Consider the following 22,235-nt stretch of genomic DNA (forward strand, 5'->3'; position numbering starts at 1 on the left):
CACCGGCCTGGTCACCACCTCTGGCCCAAAGCACTCCGACAGCCACTACAGCTCAGTGCCCAGCACCTCTGGCAAGCGGGACACGTGCTCCAGCACCAGATACTTGGCTGGTGTGTATCATAGCAACTCCCACATGCCCAGTTCTGACTCCCCACGGCTGCATGTGGGTTAAAGTTGCAGATGCAAAGACTCCAAGCAGGGATTGGCCAGGGTGGGGTGAGATGGGATGGTGGGGTGTTTGACTGGAGACATTGCACAGCCACATGGCACCTCTACCTTGCTGCCAGAAGCTGCCCAGGGCCATCTACCCAAAACTTATCTGCGGGCCAGATACAATCAATTGGCAGGCCATATTTTGCCCATCCCTGATTCAGCCTCGCTCTTCAACCCCTTTGGCATCTTTTCCAGTTATATTTTCCTTTTTATGTTGCCACTGAATGCTGCTTTTAATGAAGGACAAACTGGATTGGGACAATTAAATTACACAGGATGGGTTGCATGACCATGGATGTTGCTGTAAAATCATTATAATGGCCCTATCACTGCAAAAACTTTAAGTGTGAAGTTTAGCTTCTGCATACCCCCTTGATAGGGGAAATTGAGTCAAAACTCAGTTATCTTTCTCTTAATTACCCCCAGGATGACTACTGTGCCCTGCAAAGCAAACTTTATAACAACCTGATTACTTAGACATTTTACAGATATCATCCTTTGCTTCTTTCTCTTTAATAAAACCAAGGAAAATTTTACAAGTAAAGCAACACCAGGATCTTAGACTTATAACTAAATGAGACATCCATACTTTATCAGTGGAAAAATTTACAGTGTTTCTTAAAGTTGTCATTTCCAGAAATGTCTGTCTTTCCCTTTTCAGAGTTATATGTGTATCTGAACTGTGCTTGCATTAGGGAAAAAATTTAGCCTAAGGAAAAAACTACTATGAATGGAATAAATCTTAGACCTGCAGAGTTTCTCACTGTTTCATTCCTTCTCTGCTGTGATGCAGGTTTTATTTCTCTTATGATTTTAGGTAAATTTGTTGGGGAGGGTAATAATATAACACTGCAAGAAAATGTTTTTAAGTTACCTTTCATACAAAAATTTGTATCAATGTAATAAAAATGAAAGATGGGCACATACAAGAGCAAGGAAAAGCACTTCCGAAGCTGTCCAAGAAACTGTCAGTTTCCTGGTAGGGAAGGACATGGGATACCATCATTTAGGTAATAGTAGGCGACTTGTGACACGTTTGTTGTGCTTTTTTCCCTCCCGAATAGGCCAAAATTGAAGCACCAACTAGAGATGGGATATTGCCTTTCTCTTTACCAATCCCCTGGGCCATCTGGTACCCAATATTATAGTTCATATGTGATACATTTGTTGTACAATCTCTTCTTACTACTCTCAAATTAGTATTATTTTATTGTCTAGTTTTACCATGAGTTCCTTCTTTGCTTATATAGTTATCAGAAGTACGAAGTGAAACAGTTACTCCAAGAGATCTCTGTTATGAATGTTGTTGTTGGCTGTTGCCATTTGTGGATCAGTTGTTTGTTAATCTGTATAGCAGACAGTAGTACTTCAGCAAAGCAAAACATGTGCTAAGTGTCCTCCTGTTGCAAAAAAAAAAAAAAAAGCCAAAAACTTATTAGGTTGTATTACCAGGACCATTACTTGAAAATCAAGGGAAGTGATTCTGCTGCTCTATTCAGGACTCATGAAGCCTCACCTGGAGTAATAATGTCCAGTAATACATCCACAGTTCAAGAAGGATGTACACAGTTTAGAAAGCATCTAGGGCAGAGCAACAAAAATGATTAGGGGCCTGGAAGACAAGACTTATGAGGAAAGGCTGAAAGAACTAGCGTTTATTTAGTCTGGAGAAGACTGAGAGGGAATTTGATCACAGTTTTTAAATATCTGAAGGATGATTACAGAGAGGATAGAGATGGGTCTTTTTTTTCTGTGACCATAGGGGATAGGACTAGGAGCAATGGCCTCAAGCTGCAACAATAGAAATTTAGGTTGGAGATTAGGATAAACTCTCTATGAGGATGGTCAGCCATTGGAATAGGCTATGTCGAGCACGCATACTCAACCTCTAGCCTGTGGGGCCAGGTCTTCCAGCCTGCGGACTCCCCACGGGTCTGGAAATTTGGTAGCAGGGGAGTGGTGGCACTGCTCCCCTGATGCCAAATTTCCAGATCCATGAGAAGCCTTGGGCTCTGCATGCTGGATCAGGCAACTGATCCCAGTGCGCATAGCTGGGTGGTGGCAGCACTGGGCCCCCAGGAGCCAATCCTGGCATGCAGGGGATGGGAAGGGGTGGTGCTGGGCCCCTAAACCCAATTCTGTTGCATGGGTAGGTAGGCACTGATGGCACCAGGCCCCCACAACCCAATTCTGGTAGTAGTGGGTGGTGCTAGGTTCCCAGGACCCAATCCTGGTTTGCAGGGTGCGAGGCATCAGGCCCCCAGAAGCCAATCTTGATGCAGGAAGGGGGCAGCACTGAGCCCCCAGGAATGAATCCTGGTGGAAGGGGGTCGTGTCAGGCCTCCAGGACCCAATCCCTGTATGTGGGGTAGGAGAAGGTGATGCCAAGCCCAATCCCTGTACGTGGGGTAGGAGAAGGTGATGCCAAGCCCCCAAATTCTGGCTGGAGGGTGGTGCTGGGCCCCTGAGACCCAATTGTGGCACACAGTGCATAGAAGGGGACAGTGGCTGCCTGTACTGTCTGATCTGGCCAGGAGACAGGCCTCGTGCCACTCATCTGGCCTACAGGGCCAAAAGGTTGAGCACCACTGACCTAGAGAAATTGTAGAAGTCCACATCCTTGTAAGCCCACATACTTGGAAGAGCAGATTAGACAGATACTTAGCTAGGATGGTGTAGTCAGGGATGCTCCTGCCTTGAGCAGAGGGCTGGATTAGATAATCTTGTGAGGGCCCTTTCAGTCCTACATTACTATAAACCTATGAAAGAAAACAACACATTTCCTACAGAAGTCAAAATGAAAGCTTCAGGTTTGTAAGCACTGAACTTTCAGTAGCCTGTAAATATTTTTCCAGGAGTAGTAAAAATGTTAAACTAGTAATTGATCTTTAACAAGATTCAGTTCTGTCTTGTTCTTCAAATATCACCCTTACATATACAGTCATCAAACCTGAACAAAAGGAGTGGACAAAAGAATAAATGAAGACTGATCAACATGTTTTTATGTGCTAGTTGTGTCAGGAAGATGCTTATTCATAGGGGCCATGCACTTCTTGACCCACTCCTCCTTGACCTTTTGCTCACAAACAGGGAAGAATCGGTGGGGAATGTACTAGTAAATGGCAACTTGGGCAACAGCGACCATGAGATGGTTGACTTCAGAATTATGAGGAAAGGAAGGATGGAGAGCAGCAGAGTAACGACCCTGGACTTCAGAAAAGCAGACTTCGACTTGCTCAAGGAATTCATGGACAGGATTCCCTCAGAGGCCAGTCAGAAGGAGAGAAGAGTCCACGACAGCTGGCTGTACTTTAAAGAAGCCTTACTGTGTGTGCAGGAACAGACCATCCCAATGTACAGGAAGACTAGCAAGTATGACAGCAGACCAGCTTGGCTTAGCAAGGAACTCTTCAGTAAATGAAAATCACAAAAAGGGAGCTTACAAAAAGGAAAAACAGGGACAAACGACTAGGAAGGAGTATCAGGGTACTGCTTGGGCATTCTGAAATGAAGTCAGGTCAGCCAAAGCGCAATTGGAGATGCAGCTAGCAAGGGATGTGAAGGCACATGACTTTTGAAGAGAGGCTGAGGGAACTGGGCTGATTTAGTCTACAGAAGAGAAGATTGAGAAGGGATTTAACAGCAGCCTTCAACTATCTGAAAGAAGGTTTGAAAGAGGATGGAGCTTGGCTTTTCTTCACAGTGCTAGATGACAGAACAAGGAACAACAGTCTCAAGCTACAGTAAGGGAAGTTCAGGTTATATATTAGGAAGAATTTTCTCACTAGAAGGGTAGTAAAACACTGGAGCAGGTTACCCAGTGAGGTTGTAGACTCTCCATCCTTAGAGGTTTTTAAGACCGGGCTAGACAAAACATTAGCTGGGATGATCTAATTGGGGATGGTCCTGCTTTGAGCAGGGGATTGGATTATATGACCTCCTAAGGTCCCTTCCAACCCTAATTTTCTATGATTCTAAATTATTAGATAAAAATTACAACCTGTACCCCTACCAGAAGTACATTTTAGAAGCCTCTCCTCTTCCAAATAAACACTTATTTTGATGGTTAGGTAACATTCATATTCTTCTTCAGGCAAATGGTCTGGGAATTGTGCTGATGGTCACTAATCCAAACCTTCCCCCTCCCCCCCCATATTTAAAACAAGCCATATTTAAGAACTAAAGATGCCAGCATGCAGACAGATATGCAGGAAGTGAAATCTTGAACTTTTTTTTTTTTTTTTTTAGATTAATAAAGAACACTTCTGGCTGAGAACCCCACTTACTTGAAGTACACCACCACAGACAACAAGATGCCATTACTAGACTGCGAGTCATTCTAAGGAGAGAGGTAGTCATTAGGGGCAGGTGGTGTCAAACCCTGTATAAAGACAGGGTATGTTCTTGTGGGAAGAATGCAATAGACTGACTATTTAAACCATTCTTTATGGTCTTGCTCATTCTCTGATGAAATAAGAAAATGGGAGCCAAAAGGGAGCAGCATTGCTTTAACTTGTTGAGCACTGTCTCTTCTAGGGGTAACCTCTTTGAATGGGAAAGCAAAAGATGAGATGGCATATGTTCTGTCCCTACCCTGTTCTCCCATTACTTTCCACTTTTGGACGTAACAATGTGTTATCTCAGAAAGAGTAAAAAGTTTATGGCAGTGGTTCTCAATGTCTTATACTCAAGGCACTCCTCATCTGACTTGTGGCACCTGTTATTAGACTCAAGGTACTTCTTGAAAAATGCCAGCTTAGTTTTCACTTGCGTTTTTGACTATGGAAAAACTATCAGAGTAATTTTTCTGTTGCAAAGAACTCAATGAAGACCATAACAGGTCAGAACGTTTTTAACACTATGGATTCCTATTTGAAATCTATGGGTTTACCTTGTGAAGCATATTTGTATGCCCAACAGTTCTAACACTGTGCGGCACCCTTGAAAGGATGTCAAGGCACCCTAGTTGAGAATTACTGGCTTAGAGGATGGACACACAATGCATTTATGTTGGTGCAACTTATGGCAGTGTTTACATTAAGATGGAGAATTTAAAGAAAATTTCTGTACAGTTGACCATCTACTTTCAGATTACCAATTCTCTCTCCTTCAGTATCATGAAGGTTTGACTCTTGAATATAACAGGCCTGGGATATCAGCCTTCATCACCCACCTGTTAAAATTTAAAGCAAGTGTGGGTTTTTTTTTGTTGCTTTCTCCTTTTTTATGCATACTGCCCCTCAAGCTTGGGAAATGCTCCCCAGTTATACATGGAATGTCACTTCATATTTTTTCTTCAAATTTCACTTCTATATACTTACTAGCCATGGCGCTCTTCCCCCACTGCCCCCTTCAAAAACTAATCCTGAAAAAAGTTACATTTACTGAAAAGTTAAAGTACTGATACCACAATCTGTCAGGCTGACCAATATTTTCATCTGGTCCTTTTGTAATCCCCTGTGGGTCTATACCAGTGGTGGGCAATTCTTTTGGCTGGAGGGCCACTTAACAAGTTTTGGCAAGCTGTTGAGGGCCGCATGGGTAGCCCTGCTCCTTGACAGGGGCCCCACACCCTGGTTGCCATCTTGGGACCAGAAGTCCCGCCCCATAGCCCCTGACCTTTGCCACCAGAAGTCCCTCACCTGGCCCCCAGAAGTTCTTTTTGCAAGGGGGTTGCTATCTTGAAACCAGAAAAAAAAATTATATTCTAAAAATCAAACATCTACTGCAACATAGTTGGGAATTGCATGGTGCTGAAGCCAGCCTGGTCTGGCCAGCACTATATGGAGCCAGCCTGGAATTGTGGGGGCTGCACCGGCTCCTGCTGCGCCAGCAGGGAGAAGGGCAGAACTGGCTCGGCTCCTTAGAGCCCCTTCCACCCCGGGCTCCGCACTCCTACCGCTCCCACGCTGGGCCCCTACCAGTGCAGATCCCATGGTCCTGGTGTGTTCCAGCCCACCTGTTGCTGCGCTCCTGCCCGCCCACTCACTGCTACTCACCCCTGCCTGCTGCTGCTGCCACCAACATATCCCCACCTTCCTGCTGCAGAGACTGCTTCTTCCATGTCCCCTGCCTGTCCGCCTGTCGCTTCAGCAGCGCGCGGTTCCCAGCTGCATGGCTAGGACTGCAGAAAACAGCAAGAGCCAGCCGGGCCCCCGCAGACTAGGGCCATCCTCAGGGGTACTCCCCTCCCCGCTTTTCTTACCTGACTGCACTCTCAGGCAGAACAGCCCCAGGGTCGCCAGGCCCTGTCCAGTTGAGGGTTGGAGAGGAGGGGGCTGGGGGAAGGGCTGAGGGTGAGGTGGAGCTGGTCAGGCCTTGCTGCTGCTGCCCCTGGGTCCTACTGCTGCTGGAGCTTTGTCAGCTTGGACAGATAAATAATAATCAATTTTATATTTTTTTAGGGGCCCTGCAGGCTGAATAGAATGGCTTGGAGGGATGAATCTGGCCTGCAGGACATATTTTGCCTACCCCTGGTCTATATCACTGTCTTTTGTCTCAGTCCCTGGTTTGTAAAGTTTTTTGGGAAGGGGGCAGTCCTTTGTCCCATTTGCTTCTACGCTTGACAATAATAATAGAAGATTATTTTCTATCTTTCCTTCCCCTCCACCTCATATTGTAATACTAAAACATTCTCTCTTTCCATGATTACAAAGGACTAAATCATGCTCAATTTGCCCTTTGTTAACTTTAAAAATCTCAGTTTCTGTTCACTGTATAGTTAAGTTCCTTTTGGCGTGATCCTGATCCGCACTCGTTCTCTTCCTGCTTTATGCTGGATAAAATAGCCTGAGTGTGTGAAGGGACTCACAGAGACCCAGCTCAAAGAACATAAGAGATGTCTATACTGAGTCTGACCACAGGTACAATCTATCTTAATATCCAGTTTCTCACAGTATCAGAGAGTGGGTGCTAAGGGGGAAAAGTATTTATGCAAGTTCTATTCAGACTGATCTATCCTGTTCCTCTTCCCTCAGCTTCCAGGGAAAAGGTAATATGTATAGGACATGGATAAATCTAACCTCCAAGGATCCAATCAGAAGCTCTGGAATAGCGATCATGTTGGAAAAGAAGGTTACCATGACTTAAACAGGACCATAGGGAATCTCTCCAGGCCCCAGTTAAACTTCTTTAATATCTTCTAGTTCTGACTGAAGACTACCTTAGTTCCCATCCTTTTCCCTTCCATCTGAATGCAAAGAAGAATCTCAACCTATGACTTTGGATGTCCCACTGATTCCATTATGAAGCCCTCAGGTATTTTAGAAAGAAGGGTTTGACCAGAGCCCCCAGGCCTCATTTTTTAAAATCCACTCTTATTATTCAAATTAAAAATAAATCAGATACATGACTATTACTGATCCTCATGCTGGCCTTCACCCAGTAATGTGCCAACTCCTGGTGAAGTCAATGGGTCCCTCTGATATTCAGAACATTTCAAGACACTCCTGAATGCAGAATCAAGCCCTCCATAGCAAAGTAGTATTCAAGAGAAAAGGTGAACAACAACTCTTTAATAGTAAATGCTACTATTCATATATAATTGACTTGTGAATACTGTAAACCAAAGATAAAAGTTTGTGGCATTGCTCCCAATGTTCAAGTCATATTAACACCAAGAACCATTTAATCCAATCAGATATAAGTTTTATTCTAATGCTGTAACTCAGATTGCTGAAATGAAGCATGATCACTGTAATGACTTGGCAAAATGTACGTAAATAAAGTAAGATGAAAGTTTGGTTTCAGGTGTCATGATCTAATTACGTTGAGTTATCAAGTAGCAGTAGCTATATCTGACACGTTAAGTCAGTGTTAATTCTTAGGTTGCAGCAAAAGAATTCTCTCAACCAAATTTGCTTCTAAAAGATTGTTTTGGCTAAAGGGTCTTCAACTCTTTAAAAGCCAAAGATAAACTTCTTCTATTTCTTTATTGCAAAAATATATTTTTACATATTGTGAAAAATTGTATCATTTCTTTCAATTTAAAGGAAAGAAATATGAATAAGTGGAGGGATACCCTCCTTGTTAATAGAGTTGGTCTTCAGTTCCTATACAGGACAATTTCCAGTTTCACCGGAAGCAAAAGGTCACTCCCCAATCCTATTCCCTGTCAAAATATCAGCTTAAAAAAAAACAGACAAAGGAGTAGATGATGGCTAAAAAAACAAACAAACAAAAGATATGTAGAGATTTGCCTTTAGGAATTGGCTTATAGGTGGAGTAGATATGCATTAGAACAATGGTCCAGGGGAATGGCAGGGGTTAATTGGTTTTTAAAAGCCTGTTTGTGACAACGTTTCCTTCAAGGCAGACCCTTTCTGAGGCCAATGGACAAGTGGGCATAAACAGACTGGGAATTTATACACTGTTCCCTGAAAATCCATAACACAAGATAGGCGTGGCGCATTGGCTAGGTCACAGTGACCAGCTGCAGAGCCCCTAGAGATTTCCAGTTTTGGTGGATGGACCAAATTAGGAGGCTGAAACATGCCCAAATTAAGACACCAGTATATGACCAAATTAAGATGTGTGCATATGATGGGTTTGTTGAAACAAAGAAATATGCTGACAGGACAGAACGTGGATAGTTTGACTACCATAGGGACACCAATCAATGGTACCTGGAAATGAAGAGTCATCAGAAGAGGGAAAGGATATAAAAGGAAGGATTTTCAGAGTAGCAAAAGGTCCCTGAGAAGGTGGATTTTGAGGCCACCATGAGCAGAGGGCACACCACCAAGCCGGTCTCACCCACCCCACTTGGGGTTAGGGTTGGAGTTGGGCCATGGCCCTTGACCTCCAGGCATCTGACATTCAAGAATGAACCACAGAGTGAAGCTCACATATTGGCCAGATGTATCCTTCCCTCTGTGACAGCTTTAGGTCTGGCAGATATAAAATCAGAAGGGGTGGGGAGGAGGGGGAAAGGGGAAGAGTGGTATTTTGCTTACCTTGCCTGCATTACTCTTATCTGCTATCACTGTGTATCAATAAAATTTGCCTATTATTGAATGGAAGAAGTTGTGGTAGGTCTGAGGGTTTGGGTCCGCCTGGAATAAGGTCACAATTCCAGTGCCAACAGTTGGTTCTACCTCCTTATAAAAGGAAACTGAGGGGGAAGAGGAATATATACCTAATGATTAGTTAACCAAGTCAATGGTGCATCCCAAAATAATTTCATTAACTCTCCCATGGATGGATTTGAAAGGTTGAGAAGAAGAAACTGACTTTGAGGGGATGGACATTTTTTGGGTAAAGGAGGGTTGAGAGGAGAGTATTTCTTAAGGATTGCCACATAGAAGGCAATCCTTAAGAAACAGAGCTTGGAAGGCCTGAGAAACTGCTCTGTTTAGGCTGTAGTTTTACCATTTAACTGATGACTCTTTTGCAAAGTATATATGAAAGGATAGGTTCTCCAGAAAGTGATGGCATTGACCCAGGAAAATTTCCTGTTTAACTTCAGCAAGTTGGTTTTCAAACACTCTTCATCTAAACATTCTTCTCTCTCAACACTAAATAAAAATAGGGACTACACTGACAATTTCCAGGGTCATACTTTATATACACGTTAGGAAAGTCAAATTTTATTACATTTCAGTGTATAAGTTAAATGTCTACTTAAAAAGGAGCTTCATACAATTCAGACACCTCTAAGTCAAACTGTCAGATAAATTATGATTGAAGTATTTTTTCCTAAAATTATGATTTATTAAAACACATTTCCTTCTGAAAAGTAAAAATACTATATCCTTTACTTCCAAACTGAAATGCCTACAGTAAAATATTTTATTATTCTACAATATGTGAGAATGCTAGAGCTATATCTGAAATTACAAACACTTTGAAATGTACGTTTAATTACTTCAGGACACATACCAACTGCTCACTGACACTGGTGAATTGTTATATGAATAGTCCCACTGGACTCAATAAACCAAAATAGTCAACCATATGGTGGTAACAGTTAAAAAGGAGTCTGGTCTGCAAAAAGGCTCAAATCTTTTGAGATAGAGGGATTTGGAGAGAAGATTTTTTTTCAGATGTATTTTACTAAACCTCCAGTAGAAATGTTGTGAATGATATACATGTTTTAGATGACACTGCACCACAAAATACTGTATTACATCTTGGTTATGTAGCACAGACCTCAATGACTTAGAAAAAGACCCATTATTCAGAGAGCAGGATTTAATTAAATAGTATAGAGTCTAAAACTTCTAGAAGGGTTCATGTTTTAACAAAGTCCTAATGGATGGTTATTTAAATGTTAAATAAATCCTTGCTCATGACCTCTTAAATAGGAGTCATCCTGATAGGTAATTTAAAGAAGTCAAAATATCCACCACTACATACAGTACTATGGGAAAACAGTTTTCATTTTAATTAGAACAGTTTGATTATCTTCATCAGACAGATCTCCACTGTTCTCCAGTAAGTATGAAAGGTGACAAGAAACTCCATCTGCACTATGGAAAACATGTCTCTGTTGAGTTTTAGCTTTCTATCCCAAAACATTCGGGTAGCACAAGCAGGTCAAATGATGGCAAAATTATATTTATAATGGTAATTTTTCCACATACTTCATATTAAAAATAGCCAAACTCCTAGTTGAAGATTTCTGAAAACAAAATTGATCTTTGGCTTGGAGAATATCATATTGACTTGATTAAAAAGTGAGGTCTGTTCCCCGCCCCCTCCCAACCTCCCCATAGTTAACATAAGGTGAGAGGGAAAGCCCCTCATCTTACAATCAAGTACAATGTGGGGGAGTGAAGGCAGCTGCTGTGGCTCCAGTCCCAACCTTGGGTCGTGGCTGGAGCCGCAGGTGCTGCCTGCCCCGTGCTACTTCTGCACCCCAGCCTCCACTCCTCACCTGCAGCCTCAAGCCCTCACTGCCTCTCCCACCCACTCCACTTCTCCCCATCTCTCCCCTTTCCCCACCCCCACTGTACTCCCTCTTACCTTTGCTCTGTGCCAGCAGGCTCTGTCCTTGCTGCAGCCTGGAGCACAGAGCATGGCTCCAGCCCAGCCCTGTAGCCACGGTGCTGGCTCTGTACTTCTACTATGGGGTCAGGCTGGAGTCAAGTTCAGTGCCCCCAGGCTTCAGCAGGGACAGAGACTGCTGAAGTAAAAGGTAAGGCAGAGGTAAAGGTGCAGACAGGGGAGAAAAACTTCAAGAGACAGGGAGAGGAGGGGATGGAGATGCAGAAGCTGTGTGGAAGGGGGAAGAGGAAGATGATGGGGGAAGGGGGAATAGGGGCCTGAGGCTGTGGGGCACAGGCATAAGTGGGAGGTAGGAGAGATAGGTGGCAGGGCGCAAGCTGCCTGCCTATCCCACTGCCTCCACCTTGCCTGTCCCCTACTGCCTCCCCCACTGCCCGCCCTAGCACATAGCTCTCTGCTGCACTCCTAGTCTGTCCCCGCACTGCTTGCCCCATTACTGCCTCCCCTTGTCTATAGTAGTGGCAGGGGGATGAATTTAAATCCTCCAACAATTAGATTCTCTACATGGAGCATATAATGCATTTATACATTTTCTGTGTATAGAATCCAATTATTTGGGGGTCATCTTAAATTCAGGGTCATCTTCTATTTGGACAAATAAGATGCATGGAAAACAAATCAGTCCAACACATGTCATTCTAGACTGGAAATGGTTGCTAGCATTAAGTAAAAGGTGCCACTGCACATTTTAAGGCCTATACTAAGTATGTATTATCTAGAATTAAGCACTTGTCTGGATAACACGTTTGGGCTGTTTCCCACTCCAGTACAGAAGGAATTTTCAGAACCAAACAGAAAAGCAGACAGAGTATTCTCATGCCTACACTAGAGAAGATTTGCTGGAATAGCTATACTGACATGGACATACTAACAAATATAATGTAGACCCAGTGCTTTCAATGGTATAGCTTATGATTATTTAAATAAAACTATACATTTATGTCAACAGAACTTGTCTCCATACTAGGCTTGTTGCCAGTACAAGTCAAAATCAAAACAAAACGAAACAAAATCGTACACACTTTCCATCCCTAACTGACATCTCCAAGAGTTTCTAACATAGACCTGATTGCACTCTTTCAAAGTTTTGCACAAAGAGTATTTGAACTCTAGATCATTTTACTTTAGGTGCTAAGGCTAATCTACAACTTTTCAAATGCAAGTATTTCTCATGCAATGATTTAATAAAAAGATTTTCTAGATTTGTTATCTGTCATTTTCATAAAAAAAGAAACTTAAGGAAGAACCCAAGTACAAATTTATGAAATACAGCTGAAACAAAAATAAACTCAAAATTAACTTAAAATGCTTTACAAAACTCTGTAGACAAAGTTGCAGTCGAATACACCAGTTACCTCCAAAGAAGAAATGGCAAAAAGCTACAATGCACTCAAGATGCATTCTTGAGTTTTAGAACAATGAACAGTTTATTAAGTGTAGCTTATCATTAGCTCTTTCACATAAAGTGGAATATTTGACCTCAGTAGCTCCATCAGACTGGCATATCAACACAATGTCAAAATGGCAAAGGACAGTTTTTGGTATGAAAAAGGATTATTGTCATAATGTTGATTCAAATAGGTCTCTCTTTATTGGCAATATTTTAAAGATTCAGTATTTTAAAATTAGAATTGAAAAAGTTATCAATTTTCAGATAGAGACGTTTTGTTTATGGCTTATTCCAACCTCATGTCATATATGACTAAGAGATTTTTGTCCTTTAAAATATTTACTAAAACCAAAAATGTGTATAAAGGCAGCTGCCTTAGGCTAAAACAGAGCTGAAAAATATCTGATGAACAAATGTTGTTTGCTCTTAACCCAATAGTTAGAAGTGCCTGCATACATGGGCTCATTAGAGTTAACCTTATTTCATGTATAAGTAGTGGTTAATTCATGGAACATGACCAGTCTGAACATAACATATCATCAGCAATCAGCATCTTGGTGTGTGTGCCAAACATAGGCTGATATGATCTTTACATTTGTGATGACAAATAAATTAGATGAAGATCACAATAAGAAAGTAAATGAGTGAAATAAATTGAGTGAGTGGCAACAAGCAGTAGCTATGATACCTTCTTTTGTCTGTTTTCGGCAGCAGCCAACTGAGCTGACATTCTCTCTTGCATTTTTCTGCAGTGAGCCATGACAGCTTCTAAAATGGAGAGGGGATTGGTACAGATGGGCTTCTTTTCTTTATCGCCAGCACCTGCCTCAAAATCTCTCTGCAGGGCCAGAAATGGGTCACTGAGATTAAACCTCCCATATCGTTCCTGAATAAAAACCTCCTTTCGGCGTGCCTAGAGGATGGAAAGACAAATGAACAAAAATAATAATTAATGGATATTCAAGAGTTTATGCATACAGACAGCTCTAAAGTAAAGAAGCGTGAAATATTTCTATTACAAATATAAATATTTTGAACTAGCATTTATTTCCTGTTTGTATTTAAACAGACAACCTCAAACATATTTCACATACAGATTTTATGTTTATCAGGGCAGTTTGTAATGCCAATAAACAAAGTCTTCCCTTCTCCATCTAAAGGCAGAAAAGTAAATTCTCTGGAACGGGTTCAGGAATACCACAAAAAATGATGCTGTAAAGTAGCTGATATATAGGCTGAAATTTTTTTGAGATATTTTTATTTTTAGAATTTAATTTTCTAAAAAGAGGTTACTTAAAATACATGAAAACTTCTGTTTCATGCAATTACTGTATCAAAAATAATTATCAGTCTCTCACAACAGCCTGACATTGCTACTTACAAAGGCATGCTATATATAGTTAATTAGATCTAGATTAAATAGGGACAAAGCATTTAAATGTGTCATATGCAACATTTCCTCAGGATCTGTTGTTAGGACACAGGGTATGGTATCACATCTTCAAATTATCCAATTCTACTATTTAGGTGTGTAAACTTTTTTTGCAAAATGCGATACAGTTTTCAGAATGAGAATATTACTGAACAGACTTAACATCGCTTTGGCCTCATAGCAGTTAGACTGAAAGTAGCTTTTTTTGGTTATTAGCCCAAACACACATGACAAAAGCCTGTAATTTAGGCCAGGAAAGGTGCTTGTTTATTACACCATTAAGAAGTACTGGCAAGAGGTTAACACAGACCTACAAATCACTGCTCTGAAAATACTATCTTGCAGAAATATCAGACCTAAAGTCTTCAGTTCCTACTAGGAGATAAGCAGAGCATTTCAAACAGTTGTGCATATTGGACATGAAAGAATCTTGAGACAAATAATAATAGCCAATTTGCATTAGAATATCAAAGACTTCATACTGTTTTTGTGTCCATACCAAGATAAAGCCATAGTTAAAGTGTATAATACAAATGTATGAATATAAAACATTTTTCTTCATAGGCTTTCCCACATGTGGATCAACTTTTAATAGGAAGCACAGATACTGAAACAGATAGATCAAGAGATTGACAATGAAAGTAATGATTGGAAAAGGTATTGAAAAACGGTTGACACTATCTAATTTAGAGAGAGAAAAATCATGAGGTATTATATAGGTATACAAAATAGTGAAGAAACTAAATCAAATCCTCTTATTTATCCTAATATGTGAACCAAGAGTCAGCTTATGAAACTAAGAGAGCAATGGATTTAAAACTGATTAAAGACAATGTTTCTTTTTTAAATACTGGGAATTCATTGGGTTAATATTGTAGTAACCCAATGAATTCACTGTCATAAAATATTATTGAGACAAAAGCTATGGAATAAGTTTAGAAATTTATGTAAATAAGGTCATTCCAATAACCTTACAGAGAACTTAACATAATAAACTAGAGATATAAACATGCCACTAATTGGTAAGAATAAGTCAAAGCACTCTCTGGCAGGTTGTTCCATCTGTGGATCACTGATTTGTGTTCCTAAAAGAACTGCCAACCTAGAAGCCTTTGCAAAGCTATGTGAGAAAAATGCAGGGTACGATCATCTTTAGGGTATAGAGAAATAGAGGTTCTAACCTAGAGACTTTAACAGATCCATCAGCTCCTCATCACCAGAGAAAATTTCAAAGGTTGCCACAAACTCCTAGGCTGCTACTAACTGGGTGCATCTACACATGTAATTAATCTGATGTGATAAACTCCGGTGCACTTCAAGCTGGAGAAAACTGCTTCTGGGCACAGCTTCTGCACATCTGCCTGGGACCACAGCACTTTGAGACAGGGCAGAGCAGCCCCAAGTTGGTAGGGGACATGGAGGGGTCATCCCCAGGCTCTGGGTGGCAACATCAGATGGCAGAGGGCTGACTGCGGCACGAGGGTGCTAAAGTGCAGGGCTAGGTGGAAAGCAACCCCCACAGTTTATCACCCTCCTGCACCAGGTCAGCCCATCACCAGCTACACGTTTCGCCAGAGTAAATTACTCTGCCATAGGATAGTACTGTCCTATGGCAGAGTTAATTTCCTGCACCCTAATACCAGTGCACATGTAAACTATGTTTCAGGGGTGTACTTGGTAGCCGTGTTGGTCTGAGACAAAGAGACATACAGGAAACTAGAACTCTTGGTTCCAAAATGATATCTTTTATTAGACCAACTGGGAAATCACAAGGAAATTGTCCTTTTCTGCAAGCTTTTGGGATCAAAGTCCTTTTCTCAAAGTCCCTCTGTGCAAAAATGAAATTTATTTCCTACCTTTGGGGACTTTTTACCATCTTGTACCATCTATACTTTTCCCAGAGCCTGATGAAGGGACTTTAATCCTGAAAGCTTGCGGAAAAGGACAATTTTCTTGTGATTTCCCAATTGGTCTAATAAAAGGTATAATTTTGCAACCAAGAGCTCTAGTTTTTTGTATGTGTAAACTATGACACTTTAATGCAGAGCTAATTTTTCAACTCTACAGTGAGCACATGTGTAGATGCACCCACTATGAATTTAAATCATAAAAGTCATGACCCAAACTCTTATCTTCTTGTATAACCCGGACTCTTATCTTCTTGTGGTATCTTATGTATGTTGTGGAGCTGTGTTCCAGGCAAGAATAAAACATAGTGGTAGAGGATATGATTCAACGTTATGAGCGAAAGTATAGGAATAAGGTAATCTTGGGAGACGTGATCAAGGAATAACAAAGTTGCAGAAATACTGGAGTCAAAGATGCTTTGAGAGCCTTGCTGTATACAACTCCTTGGAGACAGAAGATAGATTTGGAGAGCCAGCAGAGGTAATATCAATTCAGTTTCATATATCTACATAAGCAGCGCATTGTGCTTTCCATGTGAACTTTAACTGCCATGTGAATAATTCTGTGTGACCCTGTAAGTCAAAATTTAACTTGTAAATCAATACTCCCACACTTTTTAGGACAAAGCCCAAGCTTTGAAACAGTAAGAGAGAAATGAAAAAGCTAAAAATAAATTAATTAAATGTTTCTATGGAAAGAACTCCCCCCTCCCCTCCCAAACAAGTCTTTCAAACTCAAAGGAAGCATTTATAGGTCAACTCAGATGGAGAGGGTTTTGTTATTTGGAGGCAAAGGATCTTTTATGTAACTTAACATGGGTTAGTTATTAGTGTTCATGATAATGATAAAGGCCTTCAGAAATAATCTGAGTTGGTTACAGGGAGACAATTCACTAATTTTAACTGATTAACTCTAGTTTAATCCTGTGTAAAACAATAAAGGTTTTCCATTCATATATAGCACTAAAAGCACTGCAAACAATTTCATAGTGTTATTACAATCTATATTTATATGATTTACGAATGATACAATGTAAAAAAAAACAACCCACGACTACAACAAACTTACCTGACAGTCTAAACAAATTATTATGCACAATCAAGATTTGTGGAGATAATATGGTCTTATGCTATGTTTTACAGTTCACACAACTCGCTTCCCATATTTGGGACACTAAAGCCCCAGTTGGTTGACCTTTAGGAATGGTATAGAGCTTCACTGACTTTCTCCACATTTTGTAGGAGAGGTGAAATAACAGATTTTGAAGCAATATTTTTTATGACATGCTTACTACATTTTAAAGGCCAGAGAAGTTGATAATGTATGTTTTTAGCTGATTATACAAATTTGTGAATTTGTCATATTGCATAGTGGTTTTGGGTGAGCCATACCCCAGTCACAGTGTGGAAAGTTTTTTTGGCTAGGGACAGAAGTTACACACAAACCAGTTTAAGTAATCAAACTGGTTTAAACCTGTAACAGAACAGAAGCTCAGTGCACATAAACCAGTTTAAAAATGGTTGAAACTGGTTTAAGATAAACCTGGTTGAATGTAGAATCAGACTTAAGTGATTTGGGTCATATAGGTTTATGAAACTTCTGTCCCAGACCCCTTCGTGGTTCAAGTTAAAGTTCCCCAGCATCCCAGCATGTTCTCTGGAGCCCTGTGCTGGGCTGGGCTGAGCTGTGCTGTACTGTCTGCACCAGCAGAGAAGGGTTAGGGCTGGGGGAAAAAGGCAGGGACTGCTCACCCAGGCAAATCCTGGCTGAGGTCTGGGGCCGGGGAAGGGGGTTAAACCTAATTTCCCCTTAAACCCCACTTCCTCTGAGTACGGAGCTGCCCTGGTAAACTTACTGAAAGCTACTGCTGGCTGCGACTGTGGACTACAAATCCGAGAGGCAACTGGAAGCAGGAAGAGGAAGTGATGAGCAAGCCTGCAGAATCTCTGCTTCAGTGATGCTGGACTGCAAATCCCAGAGACCCTGGGGGCAGCAGGAAGAGGAAATGCCAGTGAGCTGTGCTCTAGCGCCTCCAGCTTCTGGCTTGAGCCACTACAGACATGTAGTTGCATTTCCTAAATCAAAGGCAAATGTGTGTCCAGTTGTTCCTCAATTTAATCTTTGCAGCTTCGACTACCCTGCAAAGACTGAATCAATTCAGCCTTAGGCTTTTTGACTGTCTATACTTAGCCTCTGATACAAACAGATATTTATCCTTTTGTGTTACTTTCATGATTTCAAAAGGCCAACTCTGGTTGAACAGATGTCTTGTAATAGATCACTGGCGACACGTAGGGTGTGCACATGCACCCCCTAAGATTGGTGGTGCGCTCCTTGAAAGAAGCGTCACCGATGGTGCCTGCAGGTGGTCACTGCTTGCCACCCTCCTCCCACACTGTTGACACTGCCGGCGGCATCTGGGGGCTGTTGCCAATCGCCGCCACTTGCAAGTCATCGCCAACTACCAGTCGGCGCTCACCATACCCTTTCCCCACCCTGCCGCCAACATCACCGGGAGCTCCCCACTTGCCCCCCAGCCTCCAGGGGCACACATTGTTCATGTAACAGATTAAAATAAGCATTGTTTCCATAATTACCAAAAGCATAAAGGGAAAAATGATCAAACATTAGTATTTAAATTTTCTTTCCTATTTGATGCTATGGTGCAATTGTAGTACTGAAATTTGTTATAACATATTCTTTTCCATGGCAACAGACTAATGCCACAAATGTGTTTATGACTTCACTCCAGAATTAGGCAGAAATTAGACTGAAAGGAGAAATCCTTCTTTGAATAGAAGCTATTTTGAAAAAAAAAAAAAAGAGTTACAGAAGGTGACTAGGCAAAAGGACGCACATTTTACTTTAACAGTTTTTCCTCGTTTGCTCCCTATGATGTTTCTTTATCAATAGTCTTTAGTAGTGTCTTCTAATATAGTATTGTATTCCTGTTCTTGACTGACTTTAGCAATGTACTCAGTGGTTCCTGGCAGTCATTAGATTGAAAATATAATTAGTCTGTGACTCGCTTCTTAAATAGTATCCTGGCCACAAGTTCAGGCCACAAAAATGGAAACCAGCCACAAAAAAAATTACACAAACGTGTGGTTTCCATAGGACCTTAAATCGAACATGTGGCTTGTACCTTGGTGTAGTCCTTAGAGACAGCTGATGATTGGCAAACTGTCAGGACTGCACCAGAGCCCCAATCAGCCACAAGACTGCTCCAGAGCCAGCTGATTATAGCCACCTCTGCGGAACCATGCTGCAGCTAGTTTGAATCCCAGTATGGTCCTAAGAGTCAGCTGACAATCAGCTGATTGCTCGGCAACCAGCTTTCAACCTGCTGGTGCAGAAGGAGTACCAGGGTGCAATTAGAATCTGATCCCCAATCCCAAAAAAATCACACCTCCTGCCATGCATGTCTGGCATGGCAAGAAGAGCATTAGTAGGACTGGGGATCAGATTTCATTGCACCTTTAAATGAATATCAGTTAGCAGGTGGTCATTCAAAAGGCAGGTGCTGCTCTAAAATATCCTTGGAAGAAATGCAACAAAAATCCACATGCCTGTTTTGGTCACACCACAATAAGGTCATTGCAGGATTGGACATTGTTTGTTACTTTATATCAAAAGAATTTTGTTGACTTCCTGCTGGACATGGAATGTACATCCTATTAAAAGTTTTAGAAGGGAACTTCATTCTGCTTATTGTCCACGGTGACATATTATTGCTCTTTGTTTTAATGTACAAATAGAGGTTTATAAAACTAAACAGAAATAGCCTTTACAAAACTTACATGATAGAAGTCTGGGATAATTTAAATGGTATCCTGACACGCTGTGAATCTAGAACCACCATGTCAGAGGATACAAGAATCAATACATCAATCTGAACAGAAATCAGATATGACCAAGTAAAATGTAAAAAGAAAACATGCAACCTAGAATGTTAAATATAAATTACATTAAGTTATATTAATTATGCTGATAGGAAAAAAAATTAAAAGAAATTTGGGCTGATAGCTCTGCTTTCAAACGTAGTTCATATATTCTGTTACAGGTCTGCCACAAGACTAAGGTTAAAATATTTCAGGTTCCTTTTTGTTTACCTCCCAAGTATAAAGTTCAGAAATTCCAAGTCTTTCAAAAAACAGTGGATAATAAACAAAAACGAGAGTGTGCTGCACTGCTACAGAATAATGGAACTGAACTGAGGCTGCCAGAGTTCCCTTTGCAAAATTTCCTTCCTTTTGAGTTCCTCTGATAAATTTCCCTTTCCAATGTAGCAAGATTGTTTCAACAGATTTTCACAGGCTTGTATTGATATTTTCTCCTTAGAGATCTTTTATAGAGGAGTTTCAAAAGCTTTTAACCAAACAAGTTGAGGAGAGATGAGGAAATAAAAAAGTTACTTCTGTACAGCACTTTAAGAGGAGACGAGATAAAAAAAAAAAAATGTAGAAAAAATATGAGAATGCAGACTGTAAAAGCTAATATTGGAAATGTCAGGAAGAGTATATTTGCAGATCGTAATACATTTAACACTATACACCATGTTTCAGACATCTGTTGGAGTTATTAATACAAACTATAAACACACTGGAAAGCTCATATATTCATTGTTAAAGCAATACATATAGAGTTATACATATACCTGGTCTTTTGTTAGATAGGTGGTTGTTTGTTCCCCGCCTTTTATATACAGATATACTAGTGGTTGTCCGCTGTGGTTGATGATGACAAACTACAGCTTCTTTTCCACATTAAAATTCTGGTTATGAGTTCTCATGTGGCTACAGAATACCATTTTCACAAGGAACGCAGAACAACAAACGTCAGATTGACGTAGTGGCTGTTCTTTCCCAGGTTTCCTCTGAGCTCTCTTTTCTTCAGCTACCTAGCCACAAGTTGCTTCAAAAGTAACTGTAACCATTAATTTAAATGCAACCACAATCAGTATTTATTTCAAATGAATGAAATTTTAGATCATAAAACAGTTTTTGTGACTTGTGCGCCACATAAACCAAGCTCCTATGAGTTAATGGCACCAGTGCTCAGCCATTTGGTCCCATACGTAGAAGAGTGGTGCGAGGCCTTTCTCTAGGAAGGATCAGGCCCTGAGACTGGCATCACCCCCTCCCTGCACCATGTGCTGAGATTGGGCCTGGGGGGTGGGGTGGGGGGAAGGCTTAGCAATGCCCCTTCTCATCCCCAGTGCCCTGGGATTGGGTCCTGGGGGTCTGGTACTGTACCCCTCCACTCTGGGATCGGGTCTCAGGGACCCAACACTGCTCCCCCTCCCACCCCTTTCACACCAGGATTGGGCCATGGGGAAGTGGCACAGGCCTTACTTTGGGTGGGATCAAGCTCTGGGGCCCAGCCCTGTCCCCTCTCCCTCCCTGAGTGCCAGCACTGGGTCTCAGCACATGGCAATCCCTACATGCCAGGACTGGGCCCTGGGGACCGGTGTCACTCCCACCAAGCCCTGCACGCTGGGATTGGGCAGCAGACCCAGCACACAGGACCTAGGAATCCTCATGGGTCAGGAGATTTTACAGCAGGAGAGCTGTAGTACTGCTCCCCTGCCACCAAATTTCTGGACCCCTGGGGAGCCCTGCAAGCCAGATGACATGGGGCTGCAGGCTGGATCTGACTCATGGTCAAAGGCTGAGCACCCCAGTTAATGGGAATGTTATTTGTTTTAGGTTAGATTTTATGCAACCTCTTAAGTTGGCCAACATGAGAAAAATTTATGAACTTTCATTTCACTACTGAGCGCCTTCTAGTATGATCGATCTGGTATTATGCTTTTGGACTAGGTGTTTTACTCACCTACATGGGCACCAATGCTACCATAATGCCTCTTTTTAGAGTCTTGGTGAGTGATTCCTTATGCCACCAGTGATTGTTCATGAATTTTCTATGGCACTTTAGGTAGAAAGGAAGGTTCCTAATGTGGAGGTTAATTACTCCAGCTCTTTAAGACAAACTGTCACACTATAGATTTTAAGTTTTGCTTCATACTTACCATATTTACTTGACTATAAGACAAGGTCTCTCCCCCCCCACCCCAAAATCAACATGAGGACAAAAGCCTGTCATCTTACATTTCCATACAAGGAAACCTCACTATCATTAAACTGTTTCCAAAAGCAGCACGTGCTCAGTAATGAAAACCAACTATAAGGTTGATAAAATGCAGCCAGTGCTGAGCATAACTATTAAACATGTGACCCTGTCGCAGAGCATTTAGGTGCCCTGCTCCGAAAGAGGGGAAACTGC

The 22,235-nt window shown here is 41.4% G+C and overlaps 1 protein-coding gene across 1 annotated transcript in view; it reads right to left on the reverse strand.

The window, feature by feature from the left end:
* The window catches only part of LOC112550281 (cortactin-binding protein 2-like), a 78,491-nt gene that overhangs the window by 11,447 nt on the left and 44,809 nt on the right, over positions 1-22,235 (reverse strand). The window contains exon 5 of the mRNA XM_025204160.1: positions 13,299-13,523. Within this exon, the coding sequence (XP_025059945.1) occupies positions 13,299-13,523 (225 nt within the window). The remainder of the gene's footprint in view (positions 1-13,298; positions 13,524-22,235) is intronic.

This window comes from Alligator sinensis, unplaced genomic scaffold, assembly GCF_000455745.1.
Source record: "Alligator sinensis unplaced genomic scaffold, ASM45574v1 scaffold65_2, whole genome shotgun sequence".
NCBI classification, from domain to species: Eukaryota; Metazoa; Chordata; order Crocodylia; family Alligatoridae; genus Alligator; species Alligator sinensis.